At 43.8% G+C, this 18756-nt stretch overlaps 1 protein-coding gene across 1 annotated transcript in view; it reads right to left on the reverse strand.

The window, feature by feature from the left end:
• Nucleotides 1-8399: 8399 nt before the first annotated feature.
• bahcc1b (BAH domain and coiled-coil containing 1b) overlaps nt 8400-18756 on the reverse strand; it is a 51866-nt gene continuing 41509 nt past the window's right edge. The window contains exons 17-28 of the mRNA XM_054599468.1: nt 18058-18234; nt 17274-17518; nt 15197-15298; nt 15073-15154; nt 14751-14868; nt 14128-14203; nt 13903-14011; nt 13695-13811; nt 13457-13594; nt 11367-12817; nt 10282-10518; nt 8400-9745 (exon numbers count right to left, since the gene is read on the reverse strand). Of these exons, the coding sequence (XP_054455443.1) occupies nt 9536-9745; nt 10282-10518; nt 11367-12817; nt 13457-13594; nt 13695-13811; nt 13903-14011; nt 14128-14203; nt 14751-14868; nt 15073-15154; nt 15197-15298; nt 17274-17518; nt 18058-18234 (3062 nt within the window). The 3' untranslated portion in view covers nt 8400-9535. The remainder of the gene's footprint in view (nt 9746-10281; nt 10519-11366; nt 12818-13456; nt 13595-13694; nt 13812-13902; nt 14012-14127; nt 14204-14750; nt 14869-15072; nt 15155-15196; nt 15299-17273; nt 17519-18057; nt 18235-18756) is intronic.

Raw genomic sequence — 18756 nt, forward strand, 5'->3', positions numbered from 1 at the left:
GGGGATCCGTTTAGAGAAGTTTACTGTAAATTACTAATATCAGGAATTTTCCCACCCGAAGTCTGTGTTTTTTTGTAGGAAACACAGACATGAGGAGCAAATTCCCAAAACACACAAAGTTTATTGGTGAATCTAGACCCTTGAGAATAGGGCGGCAGTTGGTTTTCAGTAATACAGTGGGTACGGAAAGTATTCAGACCCCTTTAAATTTTTCACTCTTTGTTTCATTGCAGCCATTTGCTAAAATCGCATTAATGTACACTCAGCAACCCATCTTGACAGAAAAAAACAGAAATGTAGAAATTTTTGAAAATTTATTAAAAAAGAAAAACTGAAATATCACATGGTCATAAGTATTCAGACCCTTTGCTGTGACCCACTCATATTTAACTCACATGCTGTCCATTTCTTCTGATCCTCCTTGAGATGGTTCTACTCCTTCATTGGAGTCCAGCTGTGTTTAATTAAACTGATTGGACTTGATTAGGAAAGGCACACACCTGTCTATATAAGACCTTACAGCTCACAGTCCATGTCAGAACAAATGAGAATCATGAGGTCGTAGGAACTGCCCAAGGAGCTCAGAGACAGAATTGTGGCAAGGCACAGATCTGGCCAAGGTTACAAAATAATTTCTGCAGCACTCAAGGTTCCTAAGAGCACAGTGGCCTCCATAATCCTTAAATGGAAGAAGTATTGGATGACCAGAACTCTTCCTAGACCTGGCCGTCCAGCCAAACTGCGCAATCGTGGGAGAAGAGCCTTGGTGAGAGAGGTAAAGAAGAACCCAAAGATCACTGTGGCTGAGCTCCAGAGATGCAGTAGGGAGATGGGAGAAAGTTCCACAAAGTCAACTATCACTGCAGCCCTCCACCAGTCGGGGCTTTATGGCAGAGTGGCCCGACGGAAGCCTCTCCTCAGTGCAAGACATATGAAAGCCCGCATAGAGTTTGCCAAAAAACACGTGGAGGACTCCCAAACTATGAGAAATAAGATTCTCTGGTCTGATGAGACCAAGATTGAACTTTTGGCGTTAATTCTAAGCGGTATGTGTGGAGAAAACCAGGCACTGCTCATCACCTGCCCAATACAATCCCAACAGTGAAACATGGTGGTGGCAGCATCATGCTATGGGGGTGTTTTTCAGCTGCAGGGACAGGACGACTGGTTGCAATTGAAGGAAAGATGAATGCGGCCAAGTACAGAGATATCCTGGAAGAAAACCTCCTCCAGAGTGCTCAGGACCTCAGACTGGGCCGAAGGTTCACCTTCCAACAAGACAATGACCCGAAGCACACAGCTAAAATAACAAAGGAGTGGCTTCGGAACAAGTCTGTGACCATTCTTGACTGGCCCAGCCAGAGCCCTGACCTAAACCCAATTGAGCATCTCTGGAGAGACCTGAAAATGGCTGTCCACCAACGTTCACCATCCAACCTGACAGAACTGGAGAGGATCTGCAAGGAAGAATGGCAGAGGATCCCCAAATCCAGGTGTGAGAAACTTGTTGCATCATTCCCAAGAAGACTCATGGCTGTACTAGCTCAAAAGGGTGCTTCTACTCAATACTGAGCAAAGGGTCTGAATACTTATGACCATGTGATATTTCAGTTTTTCTTTTTTAATAAATTTGCAAAAATTTCTACATTTCTGTTTTTTTCTGTCAAGATGGGTTGCTGAGTGTACATTAATGCGAAAAAAAATGAACTTTTTCGATTTTAGCAAATGGCTGCAATGAAACAAAGGGTGAAAAATTTAAAGGGGTCTGAATACTTTCCGTACCCACTGTATATGGAAAGAGAAAAATTACAACAAAAACACGTTTGCTTTCTTGTCGGGAGATAAGGCCTTTTATTCTTGAATGAACATAATTTTGTGATCTGTTATTTTTGTCCTGAATATTTTCTCAAAGAATGCGAATATTACACTGTGAAAAAGTGTTTTTCTGAGCCATCACATAGCGAGTAAAGGCATCAACCAATCATGATGTGCGGAATGTACATATTCAAAATGTACATTAAACTACAACACGAGGCTCCATAGGTCCAGACATATATACTGCTTAACTGTTTACCAGAGGGATCTCAGAATCACTCAGGGCATTTTGCTAAAAGGAAACTCCATAAAATAGTTTACAGTCATCCAAGCTATACAACAATATACCTCAGACAGACTGCCACACGCTGCTCTGGGTCAATAGGATACCAGTAGTGGGTCCTCTGCCTGCGCAAATCTATTCAAACCTTTTATTGTAAAGAGTTGAAATTGTTGCAAATTCACATCGCTGCCAGTATCAATAGTTTTGATGCGAAATGTTCGTTGAAGAGTATTTCACATTTTTGTGTTGTGTATTTGTCACGCCCCTACCTTAATGCCTTTAGATGAGAAAAAACAATAACTCTGTCTGCAGAGTGGTATCGTTCTTCTCATCTCTTTGAACTCTGCAAAAATAATTAAATGTTTTCCAAAATGTCTCACTATTTTTTAGAGCATCAAAGAAGATTTTTCCTTTAGAATACAGATTATTTCTGTCTTCATAGAAATGCACATTTACAACAATATTTAGCAATTGGTTCTGTGCTTTTAATGCTGTCAGTGAAGAATGGTTACAGTGATGTTGTGGTGCAGCATTAATTTAATGTTCAATATTTTTGAGAAAATCTGATGAAATGCAAGGAAATGCGGCCTGACTGTCTGCCTGTTCACGGATGTTGCGTCAAGTGGTGATAGAAGCATGTGAGCAGTTAAATCCTCAAAGGCCGCTCAGGTTTCATGTTAATTTACTGTACGTATTACATCCAGACAGGAGTACAGTTACAGGTATTTTGATGACCCCCGCAGTGTAGCTGACAACCCATCAGGAGGAAAGTACATACAGGGCTGTTTGAGACGTCTGTGTGTGTGTGTGTGTGTGTGTGTGTGTGTGTGTGTGTGTGTGTGTGTGTGTGTGTGTGTGTGTGTGTGTGTGTGTGTGTGTGTGTGTGTGTGTGTGTGTGTGTGTGTGTGTGTGTGTGTGTGTGTGTGTGTGTGTGTGTGTGTGTGTGTGTGTGTGTCTGCACCAGTTGTTTCGTATAAATATACTGTACATATCTTTTCTCCTGCTGTCACTGGGGTGGAGATGGCAGGCTTCGTAATCTAATGCTTCACATACACACACACACACACACACACACACACACACACACACACACACACACACACACACACACACACACACACACACACAGACACACACACACACACACACACACACACAGATATAGAGATATAAATTCCAACCCTGCATCCAGATCGTATCATAAATATCACACACACATTCCCACACAGCAGCTATCTGGTGTCCGTGGCTCGGGTTGCTGTGTCCACTAAGACTTTACAGGATGTTTGACCTATTCTGACCGTCGGATCAGGCAGCCTTGAGTCGGCCAAGAGGGCTCTACTATTCTAAATATCAAATACCAGCATCAGTGATAACCACCAAAACTGCTCGCAGTAACGCACAACCTGATGTACGTCTGTGTGTGTGTGTGTGTGTGTGTTGCTTGCATTAAGGAGGGGAAATCATCTTGGTGTTTTTTTCTGCAGTTTTGTGTTAATATCGTGTGGATTAGGAGGTTACAGAGGGAGTTTGGCTCTAGATGCCAGAGCCAGCGTACCGTCAATAAAACACTCATCATCTCCTACTCTTCCTCCGTCCCCCTGCTTCTCCTAATACCTTTCTCCTCCTCGCAATTTTTTCCTTCTCTTATTTCTTCTCTTTGTGATCTGTCTTCTTTCTTCATAATTTAAAGCACAACATGGGTAAATAGGGCAAACAAATCTTTTTCCAAATAATATGTTTGTAATTATAAAGACTTTTATTTTGAAAAATTCAATTAAAATGTGTATTATTAGTTTAAAATAACTCCCCTGTTCTCTCATTTCCTGTGTCATTCATATGAAAGTAAATAATTTGGTGATTTACAAAGGGATTAAAAAATGATTTTCCTTATCTAGAAAGCATCTATCAAATCAAATTTTGATTATTATTTTTTAATTGTAAATTAATTAAATTAAAGACAAAAAGACATACTAAGGATAACGTGTAGATAAAGGTTAAATAAAAATACAAAAACATTTTTTCGCTAAAATGAGAAAAACATTATCGTAAATAATAAATAAACTCCCCAAATGTTAAATTTCCTCCAATTTTTGTGCTCAATACACCAAATAGAGTTAGTGTAAAAAATGGTTAGAGACAATGTATGATTTAATAATACTATTAAAAAATTTCTTATCATTTTACCCATGTTAGATCCAACACCAATAATCTGAATTTTGACTATACAATAAATTTTACTGATCGTTGATCACTGATGTTAAACAGCGAGTTTAAAAAGCTCTTTGAGGAAACCAAAACCTCATGTTTACCGCTGACGTCTTAGATCGGTGAAACTGCTCCATTGTTGAGCAAAATATTGCCTCATTGTCTACATTTGGTCCACTTATCTGAGGGAAATATTGCAGAAGACCCTTTTTTTCTATATCCTGTGAAACGAGCCAGAAAGTGAAACAAGTCATAAAATGTTGGGGGACATAAAAAGAACAGTGGAGGTCTGTTGATGTAATGTACGAGAACTTGGACATGACTTCCACACGGCCGATGATCTATGATTTATGTAAGCCTACCATCTGTTGCCACAGAATACGTTGCACAATGAGTCAGATTGGCTATACGGACATCTACAATGTCACAAACACACACACACACACTGATAGTAAGATGGATACCGGTGGCGAGGTTGCGGGGGCTCATATGAACAATGGATGAGGTGAGAGAGAGGACCGCTGATCTCCTTACTCCCACTCTGAGTGACCTGAATATACCCCAGCACACACACACACACTCAAAAACACACTCACAAACACACACACAAACTATCTACATACACACAAGCTGCATCCCTCTGCAGCTGACAGCCATTCATTCACTTCAGTGACATGCTCAGGCTATATCTAAATGGAGGGCTTTCTCTGGATTGGAACCCCCCACACAACACACACACAATCTCTCTGTCTCTGTCGCTCTCTCTCTCTCACACACACACACACATGTAGGTGCTTTTTCAAGCCACCAATTTGTACTGTTTTAGTGCTTACCTCCTCTCTGCTTTTTTTCCATATCCATGTAATAAAACACAACACAGATGCACACACTTGCAAAAATACAAGCACGTAATAAGACACACATCCACACACACACACACACACACACACACACACACACACACACACACACACACACACACACACACACACACACACACACACACACACACACACACACACATGCTCACGTTGTGTAGCATCTAGATTAATCTAGACTGCTATCTTTGCTCCCATCCACCAGCTTCCACCCAAAAAACTAAAGAAATACAAAAAAAACTGCCACACCTTGCTCTAATACCTTGACCCTTCACACACACACATACACACACACAAATGCGCCTGTGGCATGTTTGCTCCTACGACGTGAAAGCCCTCTCTCATTAACCCAGAGGGCACCCCCAGCCTCCCATTGTGCCCCTATCTCCCGCAGCATTCTGGGTAAAGTAGTTTAACAATGTCAACCAGATAAGGCCAATGCAAACCTGCTGATAAGCAGTCAAAGGCTGCACTTAATGTCTGTGTGTTTTGAAGGCGTTGGGTGATTGAGGAACCGATGAGGAGGATGTAAAAGACCAACAGTGTGCAGAATAGCTGTAAATGTGTGTATGTGTGTGTGTGTGTGTGTGTGTGTGTGTGTGTGTGTGTGTGTGTGTGTGTGTGTGTGTGTGTGTGTGCGCGTGTGGTGGTCACACTGGTAAGTGTACCTTTTCATATCTTTGTAATAACAAGTTAAACTGCCGAAACAGCTAAATGCAGAATACAAAAGGAAAGCAAACGCACACGCTGGACAAAGAGTCTGAATGTGTGTGTGATTTCAAACTATGGCCAAGGACCATTAGCAAAGTTATTCAGGAAACTTTTCCTGTATTGACAAGGAAAGCGGAGCGAGATAGGCTGGCTGAAAAAAGAAAAATGGAGAAAAAGGGGCCGACATTAAAAAGGCAGCTCGGTAAAATAAAGTTTACGGCCGACGTTCAAGGTAACGGCGTGCTAAAATCTTTTTTTCGCGGGCTGCCACGAGGCAACCACACTGTAATTCGAGGTCAAAGGTAAAGGGCCTATCCTCCATCCAGACTTTAATGTTGCAATAAGCAGCGTCACAAAGGGCTCCGGTTGCAGTGCGATAAAAAGGTGTGAATATTTCACAGGAACTCTCAAATAAAATGTAGTAAAATTTTCGCACTTTGTCCCAGAAACTCCACACCCTGCAGCGGATAATCTCGACTATTCTTCCCAGCTCTCGCATTACACACACACACACACACACACACACACACACACACACACACACACACACACACACACACACACACACACAACACACACACACACACCCTCAAAAGCAAACTGTGTGGATTTATATTGGTGTGTATACCAGACTAGCATGATCTGTTTGATGAGCACATGCGAGCTGCATTTCTGTTTTCACACGTGTATGAACACACACACACACACACACACACACACACACACACACACACGCAGAATCCACAAAGTAAAGATTTTAAATCTTGGCAGGATGAAAGCGGATATCCTCGCTTTGTTCTCTTAATGGTCCTGTTCCGTTTTTATTATTCTGAATACCTGACCCACCTGTACAGCCAGAGGAGACTTTATCCTGCCCGTCTCTCTCTCACGAAACACTGCTAGATTCAGTTTCCCTTTCTCTCCCCATTCTTCCCCGTCTATCGGCTACAGCTACAGTTTCAAATTGCTTCCTCCCTTTTTCTTTCTTCCCTCCCCCTTCTCAGTCTTCCACGCTTTCTCCTGTGGTCCATTTTCTTACAGGAGACAAATGATGGGCATTGATGAACACAAGGCCGTTATTCAGAGGACTCACGCCCAGCATGAGAGCGAAATGAACAATCAAGACGTCTTCTTTTTGTAAGAATCTTTTTTTTAATGAAACACAAAAAGGCAATAAAATTAAGATAAATAATTTTTCCTTTTGTACATGAGGAAATATTTAAGTCATATTTCCATAGAATGACTGAAATTACATAATATATTTTAGTAGGTTATCTCAACCATACAAAGCAGTTTTCCAGTGGGTCTAAAAACAAAAAAAAACACAATGATGTCGCTTCTGTCAAAACATGATGGTTACAACTGAATCCAGTGTTTCTTAAAGAAAAAAACAGCTTTAAAAAAAAAAGGCATTTAAAGACCCATAAAAGTAATATTTTAAAATTGAGTTCACATTAAATTCTGTTTTAAAGCTTTTGCTTTGCAGTGTAACAGCAACGTTGTTGTTAAAAGTCAGTCAATGTCCTAAAAAAAGAAAAAGGCAATCATGTTCCTCCTCCCTGTACATCCTATACACTGACAACAAACAGTCATCAAAGGGTTGCATAAACAGTAAGACAATGGTAAAACGAGGAAAACAAGCAAACATAAAACACACATTTTTGGCAAAGCAGGAATAAAAGTGACAAGAAGCATAATTTGTGATTTGATCCTTATCTTGTTTTTTGTTTTTTTTTGTCTCTCAACATTGTCCCATTGATTGGCTCTGATTGTCCTTCACAGTCACGTGATGCCATTATGGTTGCCACGGTAACCTCAAGTGCATCAGCTGGGCAGCGTGCAGACATTGTTGCTGCAACGTTTCTCGCAGGCTGTCATAGCAACGCTGGATGAACACGAGCAGACAACGAGAAGAACTCTATACCTCGGTGATTGCAGGGGTCCCGGATTCAGATTTGATTGAATGTTTTTATGTCTTTTTCATAAAAAAAACGTTTCTTCTAATGCGGTGAAGCGTAAACTCACAGGTGCTTTGGTATGTTTTTCTTTTTGATGCCAGATAAATATCTACATTTTATATAGGTATACAGGCTAAAATAGATAAAGAACTAAATTCTTTTAGGATCAGAGAACAGCAGAAACTCAGTTTCTTTTTCCAGTATTTGTTTAAAAAAAAGAAGCTCCCAACAGGAAATGCACATTTTAAACCCAATGGAGTGAAATAAAGAGAAAAAAAGAATATGCAAACATGTTTAAAAAGAGCCTTTTTTTCTGATTTCCTTATAAAACATTTCCCAACCACCCTTTCTACATAGTCAGCCTTTGCCTTAAGCAGGGCTTACAAGCACAATGTCTTCACATCAGTTGTACAGTTTGACCCCAAATCCAAACCTCCAATCCTGTTCAGTGCATTAAGAGAGAAGCATACTAACCCGACCTCCTCCCTCTGTCAGAACCCCCCCCCCCCCAACCCCCACGAACCCACCCACACTCACCCTAAAAAATCTAAATAAAATAATCTTCTCTGCAAAAGAAATCAACAAAAAAAACAAGAACAAATATATATGTATACTATTTACAACTTGTTATATTACACATGATGCTGTACAAAGCAACAAACACACGCCCACTCACACGTACGCACTCACACCACCATGCACTCACATTTCAAATAAACAATCCAACTACCTGTACATGTGTCTTCGCATCCCCGAACTGGAGGGTATGAGAGAGAGAGAGGTATCGACGTGTATGGCTTGACAGGAGAAGACATTTTTTCGTGTTTCAGTCGCGACTGAAAACTGCACGTTTAGTTCAGGACTGATTCATATTCAGAGTGTTACCGACATACCAACGGCGTCATGACGTCCTTCCCTGCTTGATGAGCGCAGGGTGAACACGTGCACGACCACACATACAGCTCAAACACACACTCACGTTAAAGCACTATTTACTTAGAGCTCATTAAATGCCTAACAGGGTCATCGCATCCGCTCTGCAAACACACACACATATATGCGCTTACACACAAAGTCCGAACTACAGTGTTTTTTTTTTGGTCCTGTTGGGGATCTCCCGATCACGCTGTCATAGTCAAACTACCAGTATAAGACCATCGAAACCCTCCAAACCAGTGTGGTTTACAGTAAGTCTCTGCTTACCATTCAGTCTCTCCCGCTCTCTGAGTCAGTCTTTGTTTCAGAAAGCCAAGTCTGACGCCCTCCCTCCATCGCATATCCAAGCGAGTGTACTCCAAAGTGCTCATGTCCTTGGTTCCTGCTCTTTTGTTGCAGTAATCTTGTTGCAGTGACGAGATGCTCTGTGATTTCAGCCAAAGGGAAAGGCTGTAATATCTCGTTGCAACAAGAGGCCTCAGTCCACATCTGATAAAGAGGTTAAATCTGACATGGATCAGATTTTTTTTCCCCAGAACAAACCAGGCTCCTATAAGTGCCAGTACTGTCGGGCTTTATCCAGTGGGCTAGCTCCTTCTCTTACAAAGGGACAGATCAATACGCAGAGTCACAGCTCTTTGTCTTGGTTCCCCCTCTGTCTCCAGCTCCGTTCTGAAGGACCATCCTGGAAGTATTCGTCTCCAGAGTTCAGGTTCAATATTTGGATCATTCTCCAGCCGATGGTGCTAGGACACAATGGCCATGCCGTCCGCACTGATCAGCTGGCCCGTGGTGGGCTCGTAGGATCCGGCCAAGTAGAACAGGTCGTTCTCCGCGCTGCCAGGCTTACGTTCATGCGTCAGGTGATCGTACTCAGCCCTGCTCAACACCTGGCAGCGATGGGAGATGGTCTGAACGTCATTCTCATCCTCGTGGCTCGACTGGTACAGGGCATTCTGGGAGAGAAAGACGGGAAGAATGGTTGATAAATCAGCAGGATAATATATTTGCTTAGAATGTGGTTAGAATGTTATTTTTGTTTGTTGCCACTTTCACTCTGCACTTCCCACACATGCCTCCTTTTTCTTGTCTTTTAGCAGTTGGGTTTCTCATGATGAAATTTGAGTTCCTGCAAGTGTAGATCTTCTGTGTTTGCTCAGCCGTGGTGGATGTTGCTGAACATGCTAGCTACCCAGCTCTTTTTCTATTTATTTCAAACAAACCAATATTGCTCTTGCAAGAAATGCAAAACACATGACTTCCTTTGCAGCAGAGACCTTTTTTTCCTGGGAAAAAACCCATCTAACGCTGAGTATTTAGTTCTGCAAATGGTAACAGTTTCATAAAATAAGTGGGAGTTCAACCATATCATATCAGATGGGAACAGGGAATAAAAAAAGCAAAGAGGTAATATACTTATATGAAAATGTCACGGACTGTTACTCTGACCATTCTCATTTTAGAAATTCTACTTGCACTCCCTGGCCTTTACCTTGCCGTCGCGGTGTCGCTTCCCCAGGCGAGTCTCCTCCGGGTGGTAAAACCACTTGACCCTGACCACCATGCTGGAGCTCCACGACTCCCAGAGGCTCTCCACTCTGCCCACGTAGGGCAGCTGGGGCCGACCAGGTGACAGGAACACGGCACAGTCCCCGACACGCACCGTCTCCTTGCCCCTCACGATGGCCTTGTAGAAGAGCTTGCGGGCTTTGCCCTTCAGACCTCTCCTCTGTCGGCAGAAGGGAGCAAAAATAACACTCTCAGTCAATTTATTCAGTGTGGAGGGGTTTATTTCAGCACCAGCCTCATTTCAGAAAATCAATTTATTTAGTGTGTTTTGCTAAACCCAGTCTACCAAAGTATGGTTAGATTCAATATGTCTTTCAAAGCCAAGAAATAGCTAATGCCTAACACCGATCATAACACACTGATCCTATTGAGTTACAGGAGTATGTTTGCTGGCACATCAATAATTCACTCTCAACCCGATAAAGGCAATACCACTGAAACTCAAGTAGAAATTATGATCGCAGTAACCATAACCTGGGTAACACACCTATATTTCTGCCCAGTCTTTTCATTTGCTACACATCTCAGTCGACACATGCGGTCGTGTTTACGAAGCAAACAACGGCAGAATGGAAGCTGAGAGCGACAGCGGTTGCTCAGACTGTTTTGTTCCGTTATCTCAGGATTTGAACTGAATAATCAGGATAATAAATTCAGCCTTTATAGTGTTGCCAATGTAAACGAAGACTGAGGCCGAATAAGCACTGCAAAGAGAAATGGTATTTGATCACCGCATTTACTGTAAGTCACCAAAGGTATGACACAAGAAACTGCCAACAACAATTGGTAACCTACTTAAGCTGCATGGTGAAGTAGGTATACACATATAACCAAGATAATAACGTGTGATCGTGAGAAAACACTGTTTGATTAAATCAGGATTTCAGTGAAATGGGATTTAGTTTATAGAGAAATAACAAAAAAAGAGAGATCTTTGAAATACAACTAACTCTTCAACTGCATCTTGGATAAGGAAAACATATCAAAATACAACTTAATGTGTCGTACCTGTGTGGGGTTGCCGGACCATTTCCAGAGCTGGCGTCCAGGCAGAAGGCGAGCCATGTTGGGCAGAGGCTCAGGTGAAGACATCCGCTGCCTCTTAGCTGTTGCCGGGTCCTTGGATGCAGGTTTGGGCTGCTGGCTCACTGGACTGCTCTGCCTCTGATGGTGGCTGCTAGAAATTCCTTCTTTCCTCTTCAGCTGGTTCTTAGCGGTGCTACTGTTACCCGCCGTACTTCCTTTTGACATGAACTCCTTCCTGTCGTCTCTTCTGTCAGCCCTCACCTTTGACCCCGAGACGGCCATGCTGGCCTTGGCCACATAGCCGTGTGCCGGGGCTGCCGCTGAGGGAGGGGAACCCGAGGTGGTGGGGTCAGGGCTCAGGAGGTCGGAGGTCATGTTCTGCCTGTGCTTGTGTTTGTCCTGCTGGAGCAGTGCGCGGCGCAGCAGCACAGAGGAGGACTCTTCGTCAGATGAGTAGGAGGAGTCGTTGTCTGACGAGCAGAGGGACGAGGAGGAGACAGAGCCGGAGGAGGAAGAGGAGGAGGAGGAGGAAGAGAAGCAGGCGGAGAGACGGGAGAGAAAACGGCTTCCGCGGTGGGACGCGTCCGCAGAACTACTTCGAGGTGCTTCAGCATCCTGACCATCATCCTCATCATCCTCATCCAGCTCAGAGTAGGAGCTGGGGCAGTCACTCGGGTAGTCCAGACTGTAATCCCCACCTTGGACTCCAAGACCTGCTGACAGCGGATCCTTTCTCAGAGGTGGGGCGCCCTTTACAATGGGCTCAGAACGGACCCCAGCGCCGTCTCTTTCCCCTCCCCCCTTCTTGCCCTCCTTCACCGTCAGGGCAGGGTGGATGTATCGCAGCGGTGCCCCAGTGGAGGAGAGAGTCTTGCCTCCTTTTCCTCCACTTCCACTGAGGCGAAGCAGGGCCTTGCCGTTCTTTGTTTTAGGGGAGGTGACTCCCTCATGGTCCAGCTTCACCAGGAGCTGTTTCCTGTCGCGTTCGCTCACTGGCTTCTTGCTTCCAGCTACCGTCGCCACGGTGACAGCTGAGGAGCAAACAGAGGACGAAGAGTCCCGGAGCCCCGTGGAAGCTGCTGTGGCCACCGGCCGCCCCGCTCCAGAGCTCCCACCGCTTCTGAAGGTGGAGTAGCTGTTGGCAATGCTACTGAACGAGTCACCTTCAAAAGGGGAGCCAAAGATGCCTTTGAAAGGCGTCGGGGGTGCGAGGAGGTGGGAGGCGGGTCGATGAAACAACCCCAAGTCCCGCTCTCGTGTCCTCCTCTGGGTCTTGCGAGATGTCCCGTTGAAGAGGAAGAAGTCAACCGGCGGTCTCTTCTTGGGAGCTGACCAGTTCAACAAGGAAGTGCTGCCTTTGGTTAAAGTGTCTGTTACTGATGTTGGTGTGCTGGCCGTCTTAGGCACCGAGTGGACTTTCTTCGGTCTGCCAACTGAAAAAGGAGACGGAGGGGAGTTATAATCAATATGAACGGACAGGTCTTAAGAGCAGACTGAGATAACTGTGGAACTAAGAGCTTTGGAGAAACGTAATATCTCTATCTCCAAGATCTCAACCTCAGCCAGCTAGGTTTCGACATGCCCATTACTCAAACTACAACAAACCTGGTAAACCTGTCTCTCCCTCCAGCTTTATTGTCACCTGGAGTGTGATGAGTTACACGTACAGTATGTTGCTTAACAACACAAAACACACTGATGACACCTCGTTTAAGCATGATTAATGTGGTCATACAGAGGTTAATTGATAGGCGGCAAACAAGGAATTTTTTGTCTTCTGGTTTATATACCTTCACTCAGAGCTCTACTGTGACCCGTAGGCATCTGATAAGTAGTGACAGTTGGAACTGTGAATGAGGCTTTGGGGGATTTTACTATGGCCTGAAGGTGCATTCACTAGTTAAACCAGTATTTCTTAAACAACATATAATAAAGCTTTGGTCTCTGAGTGATGTTCCGTCCCTGAGGGCGTTCCTCAGACCTTTCTTATGAAATGCGTAGCCAGTCTTTCTTAACAATTGTTGTACCCTTATGTGTTCCTGAGCAAAGTGCATGTGTTCCCTTCTCCTCACCTGGTCTTTTCTCTTGGGGTCTCCCTGCTAGCTCATCATTGGCTGGTTTCTCTGTGGGTGTGTCTCTCCTCTCCTGGGTGGAGCTTCGTCTCCCGCGGTGCCCAGGTGAGATCAGCAGAGCTGGAGAGGGTTCCGCACCTGACGGAGAAGAAGAGTTATCAAATGGTGGTTGTCAAATGATTGTAATTTATTCTGTGTTTTCTGTCTATCAATCCTTCCTTTTTAAAGCCATACTCACAACAGATTTGGTATCCTGGGGGCAGAAGCCGAATGTTCGCAAGGGAGATCCTACCCCTGTCTCCATCATCAAACTCCACCATCACACTGCCCTCCTTCTCTTCCTCACCTGGGCCTCCTAAAGCACAACACAGAGGACGGAGGATATGAGTTGCAGGGAAAAAAACATCTTTGTATGCAGAGTGAGGTGGTCTGTGTTTCTCGCTCACCTCGATGGACGTATCCGGGGTAAAGACAGCGAGAGCGCTCGCTCCAGTACGCACACACCCGCGTCCCTGCAGTCAGGATGGCCTCGCTCTGAGGCCGTACGTCTAACACCTGGAAAAATCACAAAATGATTAGTAAAAAAGTGTGTGGAGATTTAGTTAAAGCTACCCAGCCCTGTAAAACTACCCACAAAACTGCAAACTGTAATAGAGGCAATGGAAACTCACAGCTTCCTGTAGTAGTTGCTCCAGCGAGTAGATCCGGGGGCGATTCCCTCGTTCTCCTTCGATGACAACACTGAATCTAAAAGAAAAAAAAGAAAAGGGAAATCAATTAAAAATGTAATTCTTCAAGAACCAAAATGTGGTTTTAATTTATGTCGTGTATTGTATAATGTAGTTATAATTCAAGCACTATTTCCACTGTTGGATCTCAAGTCAAAAAAGGTTTGAGTGCTGAGTTTAGTTTTTTTCACTGGCAGCTGTGTTGGCTGCCACTGCTGTGTGTGGTGGCTTTGTAAGTAAGTCTAGACTTCTTGTTTGTCAAGATTCAAACAGCTGTCAGGCATTTAACTAGAGCTAAGCTAAGTTTTCAACTCTTTTGTAAAACAGAGAAGACTCTTGTAGCTATATATCTTTTCAACTCCAGGGTTTCCCCCAGGATATTGTGAAGCTGAGGTGGTTATCCACCCAGATTTTGATGCTTCGCCTATTGGGATCAATAGATGAGTTGACATATATGGCAGATGCGTGTGTGTGAAATATTCACTCTGCAGTTTCCTTAGGAAGGTGAATGTTTGGTTTTGTGAGGGAGTATGCATTTCTTAGCAGAGAAGGAAGAAGGTCCTCACATGTCAGGCAGGTCCAATGTTTGGACGCAGGCAGCGTACAGCAGCTCGTCCTCCTTGGAGATCAGGATCTTCAGGCCGTCCACCAACATCTCTTTACTCAGCACACAGTTTGGCAGGGCTGCGGAGGGGAGGGCGTGGTGGAAAGATGGATGGATGGAGAAGATAAAGGGTGAGATATGCATAATTTGTGAGTGTGTTGAATAATTGCTATGTGAAGTGAAAAGGAGGGACAGAAAGGCAGAGAAAGAGGTGTGTATGCACGTGTGAAAAGGATCAAACATGCTTCTGTAATTATATACGATGAATCACTGTTTATGCCTACCAGGGATTCTGCATGGCATGTTGGGAGGGAGATGGATCAACTTTATCTCCTCCTCCTCTTCCTCCTCCTCCTCCTCTTCCTCCTCCTCCTCCTCCTCCTCCTCCTCCTCCTCCTCCTCTTCCCCTTCCTCCTCCTCGCCCTCAGAGAAGCTGCTTTCCTCATCCAACTGAAAGCCGTCGTCGGCTGCAAAGCTCTGCAGGAGCCGGCTCACTGCGTGGCCCTTGGCCTGAACAGGAAACAGTGACATCAGTGGGCAGAAAGCAGGATATGGTAGCACTTCATTATACGCCCATATTCATCTACAGTAAACAGGATCTGCAGGTGACTGAATCGAGTGGATTCCAGTCTGATGTGGCTGAAATGGTGAATCCGTCGGTGAAAAGAAACCGCAGTCTGAGTAAAGTAATGTGATACTTCAATAAAGCCTGCAGGATTTTCTTTTTCTCACTTCAAAAGGTCAGAGGTCTCAGTCAGTAATAACTGCAAGCTCTTGAACAGGTAGGACTTCAGTGTATTGCTCAAGGACACTTCAGCAGAGTGGATGCCTAGTAATAAAATACTTGAACCCTAATTTAATTTTATTACCCTAAACACACACACACACACACACACACACACACACACACACACACACACACACACACACACACACACACACACACACACACACACACACACACACACACACACACACACACACACACACACACACACACACACACACACTATCAATCTCCAGACCGGTTTAGGCTGGTCTATCCAAAGATGACTGATGATGGAAAGTCAGCTCGGCCAACAGGTTTCTGCTTGTATTTAAGCTTTCTAAAGAAAAGACCATAATATACTACACTAAGGGAGATTGTGCGTATGTGTGTGTTGTCTCTTGATGTTTTCCACATCAGGAGACCATATATTTTAGTGACAGAAGTTTCGTCACCAGAGGGCATGGGTGATTATTTCTTTTTAGTGCTGGTGGTGTGTGTGTGTGTGTGTGTGTGTGTGTGTGTGTGTGTGTGTGTGTGTGTGTGTGTGTGTGTGTGTGTGTGTGTGTGTGTGTGTGTGTGTGTGTGTGTGTGTGTGTGTGTGTGTGTGTAGGGTTATGGCCAATCATTATCTTTATACCTCACTGTTTGGTTTGGAGTTATGTTTTTTTTGGACATTCCCTCACAATGAGTCAAAGACTGAAGCAACCCTCGGGGGCATCTCTCATTCAAATTAATTTGGGTGTCTCGCCAACGGCTGCCTGCTCGAATACAACGGGCCGGTGGTACTTTAGCACAGCAGGCAAACTCATACCTATAACAATAGCAAATTATGTATTTGACAAAGGGACTGATTTACTTCCTGTAAGTGAGTTCTGTCCACTTTAATCTACAAGATTTTAAAATTGTTCTGCCAGGGTGCGGCTCACTTCAACAAGGAAGGAGTGAGCTTGAGGTGAGGGCCTTTCTGGGAATTCTTCCTCGCTTCTCTTGCTTTCTCAGCCTTTATTCACATGAATCACAAGACCAAAGGGAGTGAACTTCTCTGCTACAGCTAATTCCAAGAGTAACATGATTACATTCATTCCAACTTTGTGACAGCAGTAATTTATTGTGATTCTAATTATATAACCCTCTAAAATCTCACCTTTCCCGTCTCAGTTCTCTTTCCCATGTACTTCTGTGTTAGTGATCAGGGGAAACAAAATACCAGAAAGGCACACAGATTATGTCCTCCTTAAATGGATGTTGAACTTTAGAAGAGCATTTCATTGTAAGGCTTCCTGCTTTTGATACCAACTCCAAATATTGTCAATTTTCTTTACAAATTTAGCTCTAATTGGCAATTTATTGAGTTTTGCATTTTTCCTGGTGCATAGGAGCTAACAGATGTAGATGATCAACAGGTATCATGTACAGGAAGATGTACAAAGTTTGAAAAAGTTCAACAACTCTTCAAAGGGAGCAGAAAAAACATAATTCAATACTGTCTAGTTCCCCTCATCATTTACACAGAAGTGCACAGTTGAAGCTGCTGAGGGAGGAAATGCAAGATGCATATGCCAGGGTGTATACGATTTTTAGGGTGTAAATGTGACAGAGTGCCTTAAAGCACTGCTGTCAGGGTGTAATCTTCTTGTTGAATAGCTGTCACTGGCAAAGTAAAATATTGCTGATACACTGTAAGGTTAAAAGTCACCACCAAACACCGTTTCTCACCTTTCCCAGAATTCTCTGTCCCGATGAGCTCTTCCTTAAAGCTTCCCTGCTGGCCCTGATTACTGCTGTCATAGATCCATGGTTCCCCTGGCCGTCCCCAAAGCTGGAGCCCACTGACGACACACCCCAGCTGGGCAGAGACGCTCTTTTGGTCCCTTGGTGGACTGGATGTCCCCTTTCTGTGTTGTCGAGGCTCGGCCTTCTGGGGGCTCTCCTGTGATCTGCACGGGCCACGCTCCTCATGCCTGAGGGTGAAAGAGGGATCATGGGAATTAGAGCTGGCAGATAAATTGCTAATAAATTGCTAAAAAATAAAATTTTGATTTATGATTTAAGATTTTATATAGTCAGATATCTTGTTTAATATGAGGTTAGGAATGTAAGTTTTCTTGGTCTTGGAGGCAACATAACAGTTATCTGACAACTTTCTGAGCATATTAGATTGTTCTAGATGATTTAATGAAGAAAGACTTGCTTGGCCATCACATCAACATCACTAATATTTCAATGTTTCTTCCTTGCTTTAAGAAAACACATTATATTTAACCACAAACCATCTGTAATACTTAAATAATAAATTAGTTAATACTGGTACTGGTTGAGTGCTGCCATACATTTCCAAGTTTATCCTTTTAAATTTTGAAACTTTTCAAAACTTTAATGAATGTAAATTTCTCTAAACCCTAAGAAATAATGTAATCCATCATTTCTAGTGGAAAAACCTGAAAGTCACAAAGTCACAGGGCGACAGCAGCATGTATAAAGAGGTGTACAAAGGTCTCACCGGGAGGCCCTGGTCTCTTACTCCTGGCTTTCTGGTGTTCTTGGAGCATGGAGGACTGCGATGAAAAAGGCACAATCCCAGCAGGGTTTGCAGGAGCTTCTTTAGAGGATGAGCTAATCTTGATGTCACCGGCTCCATCTTCGCTGGCGTAGCTGCCGTCCTCCTCCGCCTCCTCCTCTGTGGAATCACAACATCAATATGATCAGTCAGAAGGCTTCAAATGATCTACATGTAAACACTCTTAACTTAAGTCTGGGACTCACTTGATGAGAAGTATTGACAGCAAGCTTTCAATATTCCTCCAGCATCTACAGTTCACAAGCTTGTGGCTAAACTTACTTCATAGTAAATACGAAAGTTAGATGAGGGAACCGAGAAATGTGGCAGTTGATTGACTTTTCTCTGAGGGCCATTTTATCACATTAACTGCAAGCTGCACAATAACTAACTGCAGTGACGGGAAGCAAATGTTGGCACCATGCACATATGCAGCGCACACAAACTCGGACAGAAACACAGACTGTTATTGGCAGCTGTGTGTCGCTGACTGCGGGGGGTTGTGTCGGGTGTCGACACATCTCTGACACACTTGTCACTTACACGGCGCTCTCGTCAACACTCTGCCTCAGTCACACACAACCACACTGACACACACACACACACACACACACACACACACACACACACACACACACACAC

Source organism: Anoplopoma fimbria, chromosome 5 (assembly GCF_027596085.1).
Source record: "Anoplopoma fimbria isolate UVic2021 breed Golden Eagle Sablefish chromosome 5, Afim_UVic_2022, whole genome shotgun sequence".
Classification (NCBI taxonomy): domain Eukaryota; kingdom Metazoa; phylum Chordata; class Actinopteri; order Perciformes; family Anoplopomatidae; genus Anoplopoma; species Anoplopoma fimbria.